This window comes from Suricata suricatta, chromosome 12 (assembly GCF_006229205.1).
Source record: "Suricata suricatta isolate VVHF042 chromosome 12, meerkat_22Aug2017_6uvM2_HiC, whole genome shotgun sequence".
Taxonomy (NCBI): domain Eukaryota; kingdom Metazoa; phylum Chordata; class Mammalia; order Carnivora; family Herpestidae; genus Suricata; species Suricata suricatta.
Window position 1 is genome coordinate 71581231 of NC_043711.1, and position 18672 is coordinate 71599902.

Sequence of the window (18672 nt, forward strand, 5' to 3'; positions counted from 1 at the left end):
ACGTTTATCGTCAGATTTGACAGTCTCTTCTAAAACCTGACAGTTTTCTTTTTAGCCTCCAAGGAAGGTAGATAATTATTTTGTCTTTTTTTTTTTTTTAAACATTAGGTAGGGAGCCTCCAAGGTGGGAGTATAGTTGTATTTTCTCCCCTTTATAAGCTGTTTGGAAGCCACTGTAATGTTGTAAATATGAAACCTGGGCTCTGAGAGGGGTTTTAATAATTTACTCACAACGTGGCTGAATTATTTATTGCTGCATAATGGCCTATCCCAAAACTTGGAGGCTTAAAACAACAAGCATTTGTTAACTCACATAGTTTCTGAGGCTTAGGTTAAAGCAACAGCATATTCTAGCTCAGGGTCTCTCATAAAGTTGCAGTCCAATGTTGGTGGAGGCCACTACAATCTTCAGAAGGGCCTGGAGTATCTGCTTCCAAGAAAACTTATTCATATGCCAGTTGGCTGGAGGCCTCAGTTCCTTGTCACATAGGTCTCTCTACAGGGTTGCTTGAGTGCCTTTATGACATGGTGGCTGGCTTCTCCTGGAACAAGTTGTCCAAGAGAAAGAAAGGAAGAAGCCACAAGGCCTTCGATTACCTAGTCTCAGAAGTTACACACTATTCTATTCCTTAGAAGTAGGTCACTATGCCCACACTTAAGGGGAAGAGAATTCAGCTGCACCTGTTTGAGGAAGTGTCAAAGAATCTGCAGATATATTTTAAACCACCAGAGTAGAGTGCCTTTCCTTCAAATAGCTCCAGAGAATGCAGCACATCATTTTTACCCTGTCGATAAAATATCACTTGGTTTTTTAATATTTTGCTAGGAGGTTGCAAGAAACATAGAAGTCTTATATTATAATCATTAGAATAGTGACAAATAATAGTAATCATAGTAAAAAAATAATACTTATGAGGAGAGGTGAGAGGTTACTGTGCTGTCTTAGGTAGGCAGGACGATTTGGGAAGTGTAGAGGATTCCAGTGGTTTTGTTTCCGTACTTTCTATCTAATATGTACAATATTAACTAGCTACCTCATTGTCTCTTTGATTCAACAATTTAACACCAGGTTCAATGATAAATTAGACAAAATCTCTGCTTTCAAGGATGAGAGATAGATGGAAGAGAGCTACCCTAGATAAACTGTCCTAGCCCAACCCAGCCCAGACAGAACCCCATCTGACCATAGATGAGTGAGCCCAGTAGACACTAGGAGAACCACCCAGCTCAGATAGGTTGAATTCTGCAGAAATGTGAGACTAATACTTATTGTTGTATGCCTCTGGGCTTGCATGATTGTTATACAGCAATAGTAACTGATACACGTTTACAGTGTAGTGAAAAAGACAAACTAAAAGGCAAATTTTGCAATGTGCTTTGATATATATCGTAATTGAAGACTGACTAGGAAGCTCTGACAAGAGTGAGACGGGAGGGCCTAAGTCCACCTCAGGGTGATCAGGGAAACCAGAGGACTTCAGGCGATGCCTGAATGAAGTCCTAAGGATGAGCTGGTGTTTGCCAGAGTGGGTTGGAAGACTGAGGCTGGGTGGGGAACCACATTCTTTTCAGGTAACTGTGCAGTTGGAATGGATGGGTCCTAACTGCTGGTGGCCCCTGGATCATGAATCACTTGATATGTCCTGCTAAAGAGTTTGCTCTTTATCTTAAAGGCAACCACTATAGGATTAAAGAGGCATAACGTAATCAGACTGGTGGTTTCTTAAGCCCACTCTGGGAGTGGTGTGGACCCAGGCAGGAATTCGAGTGGCTAGTCTTGAATCTGAGGTCCTACAGATATGGCTGTGGGAAAGAAGAGGACAAAGAAGGGAAATATTAGGAGGTGGTTCAGACAAGGCTTGGCAGCCAATATAATGAGGGGGTGCAACTTGGCTTCAGTTCTGAAGCAGAAGAGTTTGGAAGGAGGCGGTGGTAAGTGTTTCAATGTGGGTCACAATGAGTTTGAAGTGCCTGTGGGTGAGCTGAAAGGAGGTGTTTAGTAGGCAGGCAGAAAAGCAGTCTGGGGCCTCAGAAGAGGAGGCTGCAGCAGGCATGTACTTTGGAAATCATCCACTTGGAGGCAGTGGCTGAGGCTGTTATAGGTTTATGGAGATGAGAAGCAACCCAAATTTTGTACCTTAGGGAAACACTGACCCCTAAATGGTGGGGAGAGGAAGAGAAACCAGAGGAGACTAAGAAGGAGAAGCCAGAGAGAAAGAGAAGACATGGAGGACAGTGGTTGCACATAAAACAAAGAGAGGGTTTTGAAGTTGGAGATTAGCAGGGAGATGGGAGCGTAGAGAATTGAAAAGTGGTTTGCTTGTTTGTTGTGTGCCCAGAAACTATGGTGAGTTTCATGGCGACTTGAATCAAAGGTCAAAGGGGATGAGAGATGTACTGCAAAGAGTAGACAAGGAAATGGAGACAACTATGGAGATTAACTACTGCTTGGTAGAAGAACCATCCGTGGTCTTTTGGCTGCAGCTCTAACTTCAGCCACAGATAGGGAGACAGTCCTGTGTAGGCTGTGACTCACTTCAAGCAGACAGCTTCTTGCCTCTGGTCTGTACTTTGAATTTTCCTTTCTGCCCAGGGCTTTTCCAGTGTCTTGAGCACTAGTGAGAGCTTGCTTTGCCCAGTACATGCAAGCTCAGAGATATGGGGGAGTTGATGCCTCTGTGGGAGAAACAATAATCAACCACCCATGGGGATGCAAGCTAGTTAACAAATGCTTGTCTTGCATTATTCATAGTAGCCAAGATATAGAAATAACCTAAATGTCTACTGACATGTGAATGGATAAAGAAAGCATGGTATATATACACAACAAAATATTATTCATCTGTAAAAAAAAAAAAAGAAACTTCTGCCATTTGGGACAACATGCATGGAGCTTAAAAGCATTATGTTAAATGAAATAAATCAGAGGAAGACAAATACTGTATGCTCTCATTTATATGTGGAATCTTCAAAAAATCAAACTCATGGTAATGATGGTTGCTAGGCAGTGTGGGAATTGGGGAGATGTTGGTCAAAGAGTACAGATTTTCAGCTATTAAAATGAGTAAGTTCTGGGGATCTAATATCCAGCATGGTGACTATTGTTTACAAATTCTGTATCTTACACTTGTAAATTGCTAAAGGAGTAAATCTTACATGTTCTCACTGTAACAGCACTTCAATGAATCTTAAGGGTTATGTTTCTTTAAGTTTCACACTTCTTGCATCAAGTCCTTAAGACCTAAGTCCCTTGATCTGTAGCAGAACTAACCTTCTTTCCTTGAGGCTGGCCTTGAGGAGTAAAGGACCAAACTCTCCCAGAAGATAATACCTGACCACATTCAAAAACAGCTGCTAGGTCTGTTCAGGGTCTAATCAACATATGACTAACCACCTGGGCACCTGTTTCTCCCACACATAGTCCCCTCCCTTTTCCTGTGCCTCCCCCTTCAAAATGCTAGGCATCTTCCCCAGGTGGTGGCTTTCCTGAATAAAGGAAACTTTGCTTTCCCACCCTCAGTAGTCTCTCAAGTGTGGATTTTTAAGCAGTTGAATCTGAGTTTGGAACGGTTCTCTGTCTGGTAACATTACCACACACACACACAGATTGTAATTATATGAGGGGAAGATGTGTTAACTAACTATACTGTGGTAATCATTTTGCAATATAAACATGTAGGAACACTTTAAACTAACATAATGTTATATGTTAATTATATCTCAATAAAGCAGGGAGAAAAAAATGCCTGCCTCTCATCTTTAGAGTGGACAAATTCTGAGAAAGATTCTGCAAACTTCTCCGCGGTCACATGGAATTTAAACCCCATTACCTAGAGTGATGATATTGACAACACACGCTTATAAGAGCCTTTCTTTCTCACCAGATCCTTTACTCCAGCTCCCTGGAATGACTTCCCAGATAAACTACTTGAAACCAAGTCTATATCTCAGGCTGTGTTTGGGAAGACTCTAAATTAAAAAGGAAATCTTGGGGGGAGGGGGGAAGACAGGTGGTGGTGATGGTGGAGGGCACTTGAGGGGAAGAGCACTGGGTGTTGTATGGAAAACAATTTGACAATAAAATATTATGGAAAAAAAAAAAGGAAATCTTTTTTTTACAACACCAAAGACTTAATCATCCATTTCCTATATAAAAGGTAGCTACTTTTTTGCATGGACCTCAAATATATTGTAGTATAGAGGTGGAATTTAAGGAAAGGTAGTAAGCAGGCTTTAGGTTATGGGCAAGTAATAAATTGTATCATTTATCTTGAATGTATCATAGATAAGCTGCTATATAACAATTGCCACTTCAGATAGCTGTGAAATTAGGTGATTAACTAGTTGTTACTTAACCTTCTAATTTCTGTATAAGTCTAATTACATGAAATAGAAGTTGGGGTTTTGATTTTTTACTTTGCTTTTCTGTTTAGAGTGTCATTGTAACTACTATATTGTAAATGATGGAAAATAATTGCATATGTTAAAAAAATAAATTGTGTTATATTAAAAAAATTAAAAAAAGGAAATCTTTTACACTCAAGATTTAAGATAAATACATAGATATCAATAGGTACTCACACACTCCACTCCCTCTCCTTAAATCTTCTGCTGCTTAGGCAGCCATATTTCATGTCACACGACTTTAGTCTCTAACAATAGCTAATTGGACCAAGGGAGAGCACCTGACTGAGCTCAACCAATCCAAACATACTCTGGTCAGCAACGTATGGTTTTGCCTGTTTTTTGAACACAGGGGAGGAGCTAGTGGTTTCCCTTTTTTGGTAATTTGACTAAAAAATATCTAAAGAATAAAGAAATAAGCAATTAGAGCAAAAGCTGAAAGATTGAGATGTGGATAGGAGTAGAGAAAACATGGCAGCAACATCATGAGAACAAAAGCAGGGAGCTAACTAAAGAATATAAAGAGCCAGAGCCGAGTTTCCATGGGGCTCAGAGGAGTCCTGTATTCTCCTTGACTTTTTAATTTCAGTCATGTAACCCTTCACTGTGAGAACCTTTCCCCCTCCTTTTGTCTACAGTACCTTTATTATTATTATTTTTAAGTAGGCTTCATGTCCAGCAGAGCCCAATGTGGGGCTTGAACTCACAACCCTGAATCAAGATCTGAGCTGAGATCAAGGCTCAGATGCTTAACTGACTGAGCCACCCAGGTGTCCATGGTCTGTAGTACCTTTAGTAAGACTTTCCTGTACCCACATTAGCCCCCATAGTCAGAGTGATCTGTGGAGAGAAAGTGTGCTAATGCCATTATTAACTTCTCTAAACCAACAACCTTCCCTTCTCCACCCTGTCTGGATCTGGCAGGCCAACTTATATGCACTTTATCACCTCCTCCCTTCCCCTGGCCCCTGATGGGCTTAGCACTTGGAAAGCATCAGAAAGGCCAGAGATCAGAAGGTGGGAAGGGAATAAAACTATGGTTTTTATCCTCAGTTTCATTCTATCACGTTACCATAAGTCAGCTCCATCTCTCCAGGTCAGGCCACAGCTTCAGTCCTCTCCATGTTATACAGCCCCCCCCCCTGCCCCCAGCCCAAGTTCAGGGAACTGGTTCCTTCCCTGATGACTTTGGAAATAAGGAAGGGAAATGTCCCTTACTGTTGCTAGTCCCAGGGGACTGTACTCTCCCTCCTGGTTTCCCTACATCTGCCCACACCTTCATAAATAGTCCCTATTATGACATTCTCTTTGCATTATTCAGTCACTCTAGGAGCCTGACTGATATGGGAAGACAGCACAACAAAAAAAGTAAGGGACAATTTTGAAACTGAAGGGACAGGAAATGCCTGATAATTGCAGACTGCCAAGTTGCTCTTCTCCAGGAAGCATTCTTCACATTGGGATGGGATTGTGTGAACTATGCTCCTGCTGACAACTTAGTTTTCCCTTAAAATATAAGATAAAGTCATGGTAAGAGAGAGAGGTAAAAGGGTGAGGCAGGAGGGGTTCCTTTATATTTGAAAGACCCCTTGTGGAAAGGAGAGCCAGATGAAGTTGAGGACTGTATTTTGTTGCTTTTACAACTGTTTCAAAAACTCCTTTTAAAAAAAAAAGATTTGTTTTATTTTAGAGAGCAAGAGAGTGAGTGGGATGAGGGGTAGGGGGAGAGAGAGAGAGAATTCCAAGCAGGTTCTACACTCAGTTTGGGTCTTGACATGGGGCTTGATTCCATCACCCTGGAATCATGACCTAAGCTGGAATCATAAGTCAGGTGTTCAATCAACTGAGCCACCCAGACACTCCATTTCAAAAACTTGTTGCAGTATAACATATATCCCCTGAAGTGCACACATATCATTATATAGTTCAGTGAATTTTTGCAGACTGAACAAATCTGTGTAATCAGCCCCCATGTCAAGAAATAGGACATTGCCAATACTCCAGAAACTTCCCTTGTGTTCTGGTTGACTCACTAAACCCAAGGGTAACCACTATCCTAACTTCAAACCCTATGGATTAAGTTATGCTGTTCTTGAATCTTATATACACAGAATCAAACAATATATTCTTTTATTAGGCTTCTTTTATTCCACACTGAATTAGTAAGGTTTCTGCATGTTGCTTCAGCAGGTCCTTGTACTTTGCTCATTTTTGTTGCTTTAAGTACTACATGTGTAAACAACCATAATAGATTTTCCTATTCTATTGTTAATGGTCGTATAGGTAAATTCCAGTTTGAGGCAGTAATGAATATTTCTGCTCTGAACATCCTATTAAGGATGTGTCTTTTGGTGAACAGAAAGGTGATACTTAGGAACAGAATTGCAAAATCGTAGTGTATGTATACATTTAGCTTGCATAGATATTACCAAATGGTTTTCCCAAGTGGGAGGGCCGATTTACAGTGCCACGTCCTGGGCCTGAGAGTTCCAGTAAGACCATATGTTTTCATTGGCCTCCGTTCAGGTCACTGCATGATTTTCACCTGTGTTTCCGAGAACCCCAGGCACAGGAGGAATCAGGCAGAGGACTACATTGATCCAGAGTTTGGGGTTTGTAGTCCAGGCTGAAGGGCAAAAACTTGAAGATGCTGATATGTGAGTGGAAGGCGTTATGCACTGAAAATTTTGCTGACATTGGAACCTGGACTATTGATAGATGACTTTGAATCAGAAACCAGAAGCCTGAAGGGCATAGGCAGAGATGTAAGAACACTAGAGAAGAGAGGTGTGAAATATTTTATTCAGAGGATGAGTTTGGAGACATATTGAATACGTTGAGGCTGAAGATGAGAATGGCTTAAATGAGATACAGCTTCAAGCTGTAGAAACTTGTAATCAAGTTCACCTTGACAATGACCATGAGAATAAAGGGGGGACCAAGGAACACGGGTGGGGATATTTCAAGAAACTGAAAGAGAAATAGCCTGGAAGTGGCAACAGGGAACTAAGTCCCTAGCTGGCCCTGTGTCCTCCAATCTTCCTGTCACTATTTTTATCTGAAAGTTCCTTTTTATATTTCTTTCTTGTTCCTTTTTAACTAGTTATGTCACTCCTGCCTTCATTTTCTTCTGGTTTTCCTTTGCCAGCATTGTTCAGTTTTATCTTCTTTGGTATCCCTTTTTCTTTTCTTCTTCTTTATGCTGAATGCCCCTATCCTTTGCCTCTGGGTCTTCAGGATTCAAAAAGACAACAACAAGAACAAGAACAACAACAACAACAAGTCTTCCTCATTCCTTTCTGGTATCATCTGAAACCTGTGCTCCAACACCAATATTTAGAACTTTATTTTTGCCAGTTCTTCTATAATTTGCCTTTTTAAATTTGTCCTCCAAGTTATTCTGGAACAGTGGCGTTTAAAGGTTTTATTTTTTGTTTTCTTTTGTTTCTATGTTTTCTTTTTTATCAGTGGAAGCTCTTTCAAACAACATTTCAGTTGACCATATATATATGGAAATGTGGAGTTGTTGTTATGATGTGAATGATGCCCCCTATGGTTGAGCAACATGTAAGCTACATAACTGTGTGCAGTTCATGTTAGATGCTTCTTAAATACACCTTCAGATTTTCTTGTCCCTGTCTCTTATGCCAGCCACAGCATTGACAACCAATTTCATGCAGACTTCAACCAGCTTGTATAAGTATGAACTGACAGTGTCTATCTACCTCAGGCCCACCTTTCCCTTCTGCTGTAGAACATTTTTGGTCCTCTAAGGCAGGACATCCTTGCACAGAACCCCTTACATACACGTGCACAACCTAAAGCACAGGGGAATTAATGTCCTGTCTTGTGACGACACTTGAACAAAGGGAGATGGAAAGCAGATGGGTAAGTCTTCCTTTCTTGCTCAAGGAAGATGGTCCTGATGTGCACTTTGAAAGGTTTCTCAGCTACCTCATGGGAATTAAACACCCAGGTAGGTGCCCATAGCAATGGCCAACTCTATCCTGCATTCTTGCACTAGTTCTCCTTTCTTGAGCATTTCACTCTTCCACCACTCATTCCTGCCCCCCAGAATCACACCCCCAGATTATTTAGACTTGTGCCACTGTCTCAGGCTTTGTTTTCTGAGGAAGCAGTCAGTAACACCCTCTAACTCAACCCCTTGGGGGGTGGGAAAAGTACTTCCAAGGCACTCCAGTGATTCTTCTTGGTTTGAAATTATTGCTTTTGAATGAAATTATGTTGAGACAGTTGGTAGGGATATCTTGACTGAAGAACTAACTGCTCATTATTCTTGGAGCTGACATGTGCATTTCAGGTGTATACCTGAATGTTCAGCTGGCAGAAATTGAAATGGGCCATTGTCATGGTCAAATTGATAGGTGTGGAAAACAAAGTGGATTTTTAATGGAGAGGTATAAAAGCTCTAATCCCTTAGAGAATCTACTTGGCCTAGTTTGGAGTTTTGCCTTTAATAACAGATGAGAATATGGGTTTAGGTCTCCAGGGCTTTCTATCTCCACAGCCTCTGAAAGTTTAAAAACACACACCATTAGCACTTGCCTCATCTTTCCTAAACTGGCGGTTGTCACAGTTCCTTTAAAGGAGTAAGACAGGGCCTCAGAAGACAGCAGTCACCTCCCACACCCCCACTCCCCCGGATACCCAGGATATATCTTGTGTATACTGAAGCTGTCTCTGACACACATAATTTCTTTTTCATCCCTGAGTAATCAGTCTTTTTTATACTCTTAGCAAAGAGAACAGTATATTTTTGTACAGAAAAGAATGGGAGGGAAGGAAAATAAAAGAAAACCCTCTCCCTCCAAAACATTTCACTGTAAATTCCCACAAAATAGCAACAAATAAAAGATGGCAAGAAAAAAAACCATAGAAGCTTCTAGAATAAGGACATTTATCAAGTGCTGGTTGAGGATCCAGTTCTATTTTGAACATTTTAAAATTGTTTTTGTAAGTTCTGTTGTTTAGGGGTTAATGATGGTGCGAAAACCCTATTCTGTGAATAGGAGGGATTAGTTTCCCTATTTCAGGATTAAGGTCAGTCTTATCGACAGGCTGCCACATCCTGTCAGCAATCCTCAGTCCTACGATCATTCTGTTCATGGTTCTCAAATCCTCTGTAGGGCTGCTGGCCTGCTGAGCCCTATGCTTTTTCTTTTGAATATTAGTAAAAGAGAAGAATACTAGCATGAGTCCATTCTAAGACACACGGAGGGCTCACCTTAACCTTTTGTTTGCATGAGATTCTAAAGACACAGAGAGGAGGAGGTTTCCATAGGTCTCTCTCTCTCTCTTTTTAATAGTTTATTGTCAAATTGGTTTCCATATAACACCCAGTGCTTCTCCCCACAAGTGCCCCCCACCATGACCATCTGAGGTTAGACTGATTGTGAAGATAGCCGCATTATTCACCCTTCTCCTTGCAATATGACTTTGAAAGTTTTCTCAGTAAAGTGGTAGAGTATATTTCCTTATGTCTTGAATTTGAACTGTCACTTGCTTTGGCCAATAGAATAAGGGAGAAGCAGTGAGCCTAGAAGAGGTTTTGCATGCTTCCACTCTTTCTGACTTTGCCATGAGGAAAAGTCCTGGCTGACCTGCTGGAGAATGTGAGACCACACAGAGAAGTGCGGAGCCTCAACCAACAGCTGGCCAATCCCCAGAAGCTAAGTAGTCCAGCTGACCTGCAGCTGGCTATGAACCGTGTGAGAAACCAAACCAAGACCAGAAGAACTGCCAGCCACACCTAGCTCACAATGCCAAACTATAGAGCTGTGAGCTAAATAAATATTTATTGTTTTAAGTCACCATGTTTTGGGGAAATTTGTTACAAAGCAGTAGAAAACTTATCGAAGGTTCATAGCCTCTACCATATTCTTTGGATCCTTTGCCTAGTTTACCTCATTTGTTTTTTAGAATTATTATTATTTTATTTGAGAGAGAGAGAGAGAGAGAGAGAGCAAGGGAAAGCACATGCAAGCAAGGGAGAGGTAGAGAGAGAAACCCAAATAGGCTCGACTCTCAGCACAAAGCCTGATGTGGGACTTGATCCCATGACTATGGGATCATGACCTGAGCAGAAATCAAGAGTCAGATGCTCAACCGACTGAGCCACACAGGTCCCCCTCTAGTTTGCCTTATTATTATTAGAAGTATTGGCAGCAATGATAACAACATGTAATATTAGGATAAAACTGGGCACTGGGGTGGTTCAGTCGGTTGAGCATCTGGCTTTGGCTCAGGTCATGATCTCACAGTCTGTGAGTTCAAAGCCTATGTCGGGCTCTGTGCTGACAGCTCAGCCTGGAGCCTGCTTTGGATTCTGTGTCTCCCTCTCTCTCTGTCCCTCCCCCACTTGTGCTCTCTCTCTCAACTTATTTGTTTCTCATAACATCTAAGGAATAATTCCTGTGTTGGACATGAACAATAGCAAAAAGCAATATTAATGCTCTGGACTTTTATGACCTTTGGATAGAGGTCAGAAAGACTGACCTTTCACCTTTCCATGGGGAAAAATTTAGAGCACATTTCTCTACAGCAGTGTTTTGGGGGAGATGCTCAGAAGCTGGCATGTATCTCATGAGAACATATTGTCTGAGGTAGAATTTCCCCAGAAGTGCACCCTGAGACAAGAGTTTCCGAGGAAGCAGTTTATTTGAGAAGATATTCCAGGAAACACAAATAGTGAGGTGGGAAAGAGAAAGAAAAGACAGCCAATAAAGACAGTGATAATTACCAGGCCAGGTATCATGTGAGAGATTAAAGATTGATTCTGCTGCAGGAACTCTGGGCAACAGTATAGAGCACACAGCTCAGAGCTATTCCAGCCTGGGGCCAAAGAAACCTGGCATCTATTCACCAATCCCCACCCATTCTTGGTTAAGGACTGCTTCACAGAGCATTAAAACTTCAGCAGTTCTGGTGTTCTATAGAGAAGTGTCAAGGCAGTGTTCTTCACTGCAGTCTTTTGTGAGTAGAGGTAAGTGCTCAGAGGATATGGGCAAGACGCTAGCAGTGTCTAGTAGGATTATAGGCCAATTTTTTCTGAGTTGCTTGTAGAAAGAGAATCATGAACTTAAGGCAGTAAGCCCCCCTGAACAGAATGGTCTTGAAGCTGTGTTATGGCAAGAGGCTGGAGGAGCTAAGAATGGGACTCTGGAATAGTCAAATGCCTGGATGCTTTGGCACCTCATCATGGACGTAGCCATGGGCACTGAGGTTAAATGAGTTGTTAATGTTTATTTTTCTTTAGTTTCCTTGCTTTCCAAAGTATCTTACATTCTAGGAGATGGATTTGAGCTTCCAAATCCTAGAGAACTAGAGATTTGTGACTAATTTGCTTGAAGGTAAGGTAGTGTGTCAATGGTTGTATGAAGACCACTTGGACCTTGAAGTCAACATTTTCTACTCTACTGAGACAAGTTGACTTGATGTTCATTCCTTGCACGCTGTTTGTTTCATCCTTTGGACTTGTCTCCTTCCTCTCTGAGCCAAGTTTCTTCCAGACAACATGAGAAATAGTTAAAACCAGGACTGATTGAGTTGCTGAAGAGGATTCCAGTATTACTAAATGAAAAGATGTACTTTGTACATTTGTTTCACATTCCCCCAATCTGCTTTTCAAATGGGTTCACCCTGGACATATCATTTTGTTGACTCCAAACTTTGAAAAATTCCCTACTTAAACTTCACTTATCTGTGAGGTCTTCCCAATCATTCTATCTTAAAATAATACCCTCTCCACCTTCTGCCCTCTTTCCCCCCTTCACTGCTTACATTTCCGTGTGACACATACCATCTAATATACTTCATATTTGATTTGCTGGTTTATCTATCTCCCCCAGATTGAATATAAATTCAATGAATGCTGAATATTTTTCCTGATCTCCCTGCTGCCTTCTCCCCTCCCCTTGTCCCATGTACTCCCAATACAGAACAGGGCCTGGCATAGAAGCTCAGTAAATATTTCATGAATGAATGAACAAATGAATCAAAGGTATTCACCAAGACTTTTGGCTAAGAAGTTCAGTACATTTGTCTTTGCTGCTCTTATTGAAGGCAAATGTCTCCTAGAGTTTCCTGGTTGGTTGAATTGAGACAGGCACAATCCTAGATTCATCTTTCAGGCCTCCCTATAGCTTTGGAATCATACACATCTGGTTTGAATCATGCCTACATCATCAATTATTAGCTGAGAGGTCTTGTTCAAATAAGCTATTAATTTCTATTGCAAAATGGGCTAATGACTCCTATTTTGTAGCATTTTTGAGAGGGCTTAATGAGTCAAGATAAATAAGGCACTTAACATAGCACCTGGCATGTAGTACATGACCACAAAGTATGAATCTTCTCCCTTTTCTCTTAATTTTGAGTGCAGGCATCAATTTTTAACAAATCAATAACACAGAGATTGGGAAAATTGGTTAAAGGAGGTGCTGGGGGAGAATGTGAAAAAAGGGAAACAAACTATATAAATGGAGAGACAGGCAAGAGGAAAAGACTCTGCTCCTAGGACCTGAGACTACCTTTCACTTTCTGGTTGTTTGTAGAAGAGCCAAGGATGAGTGGGACAGAAGATTTAGCCTTTCCCCAATAATTATATTTCTAATGTACTTCCTGATTTGGTTCCTACCCAGAGCTAATTCATCCCCAGGGAATATGTCCTCCTTTAGCCAAAAGAAACCGACTGCATAAGAGTTGAGGCTGGACAAACTAAATTATCTAAGGAAATGTGCTTCAGAAGGAATTATGTCATAGGCCTTAGCCAAATGCTTGTATCTCACTTTTCATGTATCCAGTATGAGGTTTTAATTACTCAAACACTCACTCACCTGAGTGAGTGGAGATGATTGAGAGGATATGGAATTTGGGACAGAGTTTTCTTTTCTTTTTGTAATGCTTATTAATTTTGAGAGAGAGTGTGTGTGCATGTAAGCAGGGAGGGGCAGAGAGAGAGAGAGAGAGAGAGAGAGAGAGAGAGAGAGAGAGAGGGAATCCCAAGCAGGCTTTGCACTAGCAGTGCAGAGCTTGAACTCATGAACTACAGGATCATGAACTGAGCCGAAACCAAGAGTTGGATGCTAAACTGACTGAGCCCCAGGACAGACCTTTCTAGTATGACCCATACACTGACCCCTTAACAGCTTTGACATATGCAGAATATTTATTCACTTTTTCCATATTCTAGTATCCTCTCTACTACTTTGTTTTTTTCTTTTTAATGTTTTGTTTATTTTTGAGAGAGAGAGAGACAGCGTGAACAGGGGAGGGTCAGAGAGAGAGGAGGACACAGAATCTGAAGCAGGCTCCAGGCTCTGAGCTGTCAGCACAGTGCCCGACACAGGGCTTGAACCCACAAACCATGAGATTATGACCTGAGCTGAAGCAGATGCTCAACCAACTAAGCCACCCAGGCATCTCTCCTCTCTACTACTTTGACTTTAAAGGAGAAATATGCTGTTATTGTTATTTCTCAGAATAACTTCTCTGAGTTTTGAGTATGTCTAGAACTTGTTTTGAGGCTTGGGAAGAGGGTGAAGAACTGCAAACATTTATTGAGAATAATGAGTTTGTCATCACCATTTTTGTTCCTTAACTCCTCTCAGCAAATATTCAGAACTACTTTCAGGGATGAAATTATCTGGTGGCCAATCAAGGCAACCAGGACAAATTCATCTGTATTGATATTATGGGGTCGGAGGGAGAGGCAGAAGAGGTGGTGGAGGTTAGGGAGGTAATGGTGGTGATGGTGGTATTGGTGAAAGTGATGCAGAACGTGGAGTGAGGGTGATGATAGTGGTGGCAGGTGGTGGATGTGACAGTATGACTGGGATTATAGCAGTGCTGAAGGTTTTAGGTAGGATGATGGAGAGGTTGCAGAGGAGGTAGAAAGGGAAAGGCGGTGGTAATCAAGCCAGTAGTGGTAATGATGGAGGTAGGGGTGATACAGGTGCTGGTGGAGATGGTGGTGGTGGACGTGTTGGCTTTAATGGTGACAGAAGCACTTATGCTGGTAAAGATGATGTCAAAAGAACTGGAAACATGTCTGCACAAAAACTTGCACATGAGTGTTCGTACACAGCAGCATAGCTCATAATAGCCCCAAAGTGGAAATGACCTGAATGCCCATCAACAGATGAATGGGTGAACAAAATGTGGTATCCACACAAGGGATATTATTTGGCCTTAAAGAGAATGAGGCTCTGTTTCATGCTACAACATGGATAAACTTTGGGAACATTATGATAATTAAAAGAAGCTGGACACAAAGCCACCACATACTGTGTAATTCCTTTTATATGAAATGTTCAAACAGGCAAATCTATAGAGACAGAACATAAGTTAGTGGTTGCCTATGGTTGGTGGAAGTGGAATGGGAGTGAAGAGGTATAGGGTTTCTTTTGGGGGTGCTAAAAGTACTCTAAAACCAGATTGCATGACTCTGTGAATATACTAAAAACCACTGACTTATATAACTTTAAATGGTGAATTGTATGGTACATCAATAAAGCTGTTAACAAAAAGTGGAGGTATCAGTGGTGTGGTTGTGGAGGGTTCACTTTTGGTGTATGGGAGAGGAAGGAAGAATTGACTGATACCCAATATACCTAAATCTATGTTGGGTCAAGTCTAAGTACTACAGATTTTTTTCCATAGACATTTTTTCTGTCTTCTGGGAAACTACATTTTCTCACATAGCCAACATTGAATCCGAACACAAGTATTTCTGAAACAGATTATAAAAATCAAGCCAAGTGTCACCTGCCATTGGAATTGTGTCTAAAAGGGACATCTGGGGTTTTTTTGTTTGTTTGTTTGTTTGTTTTTCCCAAACAGTGTTCTCAGCACACAGAACTGGCTTCTTAGGAGCAATGGGATGGAGTAGCCTTCCCCTTCTCATGTGATCGCAAAATCAGACGGAGTCCATGATGAAATTAAAGCAGCCATCTGAGGTCTATAATTTTTAATAATTTTAAACTAGCTACAAAATGTCAATCACTTCACAAACTGACAGAAGAGACAGGAGGAATTTATTATTACATGCTGTAATGATATTTATCTCACAGTTTATCTATATTTCATTCATTTATATTATTTTTTTAAAGATTTCTTTATCAGCTACTAAATATCTCAGCAATTTGGTGTGCATAGCTCTAGATTAAGCAACAGAGAATTGTACTGATAACAAACCACAGGGGGAAATGGTGATTAATAAGAGTCAACCTTATAAAATTTACATTTCCACACTGTTTCACAGCAAGATTGCTTTCTCCAAAACATAGCCTTCAAAAGCAGCAAACAAATCCTATATTACATTCATTTGACATAGTTCATCCAAACGTATTTTTTGCTGGAAATTATTAAGTGGTGAGTGTGTCAAATCCACCTTTTTTAAAATTATTTTTTTCTTTAAAAAAAGGATGATTATGATTAATAAGTCTATATATTGACAGAAAGAAAGTGACACTACTTCAGTTTTGCTGGTATAACTTAATCTTGACAGTGTCTCAATACTGAGCATGCTTTGTTGTTGTTTTGTTGTTTCTGTTGGTGTGTGTGTGTATGTGTGTGTGTGTGTATGTGTGTGTGTGTGTGTGTGTTTTCTCATCTGTACGCTACTGTCATGGAAAGATTTTGTTTAAGTAGGAATCTAAAAATCTATTTAGTTCTCATGCATAAATGCATAAATCACATCACTTTTAGTGCAATGCCTGTTATGTAATTCCACATTGTCTAATCATGAAATCATAAAGACAGATGACAGCCATGAGAAACCAAGGACAGCAAATTTTGAGAGGTTCAGAGCCTGACACCCAAGGAAAGGACAGTGGCAGTAGCTCTGTGGAATGTCACAGTTTTACAAGAACAATACTGTGTATTGAAAGAATCAACAGCACATTGAGCATTCCTAAATTGTTGTCATTCAGCAAACACCACTGAGGAGAGAAAAGGGAAAATGAAATCCAAGACATCTTATGTAGGGAGTTAGAGCCACCAAATGACTACTATATACAACCTTTGGAAAGAAAGAGACCCAGAAAGAATAAAACACATAATATTGTTGGGAAGCTGATGAATGACACAAGACAACATTCACAATGGGAGTGGACTGATGTGTGTATGTGTGCAGACCTACTAGGTAATACAATGAGAAAAGCATGAAGGTGCTATCTTGCCCAACAGCATTTGGAAGAGAACATAGGTGAGCACATTTAACCACTTCCCAGCATCTTCGTTGCACGTTGGTTGGCCTCATCAATTCTGGTTTTGTTGGAATCAGCCTAGAAAAAGGGAGAAAAAACAGAATTCAGTTTGCCTTGTAACATTCCATTCTTCCTTCTGGGTCTATTGAAATGCCCCCTTCTTGAATGAAGGCATCTTGAAACTTCCCCCATCAGAATCGACCCTCACTTCTTTTGTGATTCCAGAACCATTGCCTGTGGCTCTACTTGGACATGATCATAGAAGCTTGATCTTAGTTCTCATGGCTGTTAAACCCTACCAGAGAGCATCCTTTTGAAGACAGGATTACATCATTTATCTTTCTATCCTGGAATGGCACCCAATGACTTCTATGTTAGGCATTCACACCTGTTAGCTTGAGTTGAGTTATCACCACTTTTACAGTTGGATTCAAATCATGGCCAACTTATAAGCAGTGTCATTTTGGGCCAATTATGTAACACCTTGGGGCCTCAGCTCTCTTGTCCATAATCTGGGGATAAAAAAGAATACTGCTAACAACCATGAGTGTGTATTATGTTGCATTCATTCAACTTTGACAACATCAAGATTAATATCAACTATGAGGTATATATTATTATTAATTCCTTCGTATTATTATTAATCCCTTTTTCCCAATGAGGAAACCAGGCAGCGTGGAGTCAGAGTCCACACAGGTGATCATTATGTTAATCATTATAGTACTTAGGTCTGCTGTGAAAATGAAAAGAGTTTATATATAAAATATGTTAGAATAATTTTTTACAAAGATTAAGTACTTAATATATCGTATCTTGCAATTATTGTTGGATGAAAACTTGACTTGCTTTAGGAAGGTTTAATAATTTTAGGCCTCAGGTTGCCTGAGTGGTTCAGTTAGTTAAGTGTCCGACTTCAGCTTCTCATGGTTTGTGAGTTTGAGCCCCACGTCAGGCTCTGTGCTGACAGCTCAGAGCCTGGAGCCGGCTTCGAATTCTGTCTCCCGCTCTCTCTGCCCCTCCCCTGCTCATGCTTTGTCTCTCTCTTTCTCTAAAAAATAAACATAAAATTTAGAAAAATAATTTTAGGCCTTATTTCTGAAGACTCACTTCTGTAAGTTTGATAATTGGCTTTTTAAAAAAATGTAGGCTCCACACCCCATCTGGGCTTGAACTCATGACCCCAAGATCAAGAGTAGCATGCTCTACTGGCTGAACTAGCCAGGTGCCCCTTATAACTGACTTGTTCTAACAAGTTACCATTATTTTGTGCCTTGACTGATCTCACTGCCTAGGTTACCTTTTGCTGTATATGCAACATGAAATCCAGAGTTGCTACCATGAGAAACTTTTAAAGCCCAGAAAATGAACTATTTCGAACACCACTAAAAGGGGTATGAGTCAGCAAGCAGAGGCAAAGATGAAGATTCTGTTTAGGCTGTTGTTTTGTCCTAGTGTGATTGGTAATGGTGTCTGCCCCTCTCCAGCCTAGGACGAGGAGCAGAAAGCTGAGAGGCAATGTAGGGAAACAACTGTTTTTCTATCTACCAGAATTTATTCAATGATTACTGATTTTGCATGTACTATGGTACTTGGTGCTTTCATGCCTCCACTGAATTGGATCTTCTTTATTCAGTTTAATTGTGATTTCCCAGCACATTTAGAGTTATCTACATTCAACTAGAAACTTGCCAAGTTAAAACAGAAATATTGCTAGATTATTCTAATTCTGAATTATCTGGCAATGGTTTCCTACCATCTGTTTGGATAATCAAAAGTTGACTTTCAAAACAAGTAAGAGCATTAATTTTCTTTATTATTTTGATCTATAGACTCATATTCTGGACCTTAGTTTCCTGATTTGGAAAATAGGTATTCTTTCCAATTTTACTTGGCTCTTAAATCCTCCCTCTTTAGCTATAAAGAAATAATGACCCTTTGGTGCAAAGGAAAATTATAGGCTCAGACCAATGTGAAATGTTCTTGCAGATTGAATTATGCTATTTCTCCAGTCTGAACACTGAGGAAAGCTCAAATGAAGACA

At 40.5% G+C, this 18672-nt stretch overlaps 1 protein-coding gene and 2 long non-coding RNA genes across 4 annotated transcripts in view; 1 reads left to right on the forward strand and 2 right to left on the reverse strand.

Moving 5' to 3' along the window:
• Window positions 1-1348: 1348 nt before the first annotated feature.
• LOC115274884 lies at window positions 1349-5621 on the reverse strand. Its single transcript, XR_003901299.1, has 3 exons — window positions 5477-5621; window positions 2537-2676; window positions 1349-1803 (listed from the first exon to the last, which is right to left on the reverse strand). It is a non-coding gene; the product is annotated as an uncharacterized LOC115274884 (long non-coding RNA).
• A 184-nt stretch (window positions 5622-5805) lies between these two features.
• On the forward strand, window positions 5806-10235 carry LOC115275410. Its single transcript, XR_003901555.1, has 2 exons — window positions 5806-5934; window positions 9941-10235. It is a non-coding gene; the product is annotated as an uncharacterized LOC115275410 (long non-coding RNA).
• A 5127-nt stretch (window positions 10236-15362) lies between these two features.
• SNAP25 (synaptosome associated protein 25) overlaps window positions 15363-18672 on the reverse strand; it is an 86658-nt gene continuing 83348 nt past the window's right edge. For both annotated transcript variants that reach the window (XM_029918069.1, XM_029918070.1), the window contains exon 8: window positions 15363-16709. In XM_029918069.1, coding sequence (XP_029773929.1) covers window positions 16641-16709 — 69 coding nt within the window. In that variant the 3' untranslated portion in view covers window positions 15363-16640. The remainder of the gene's footprint in view (window positions 16710-18672) is intronic.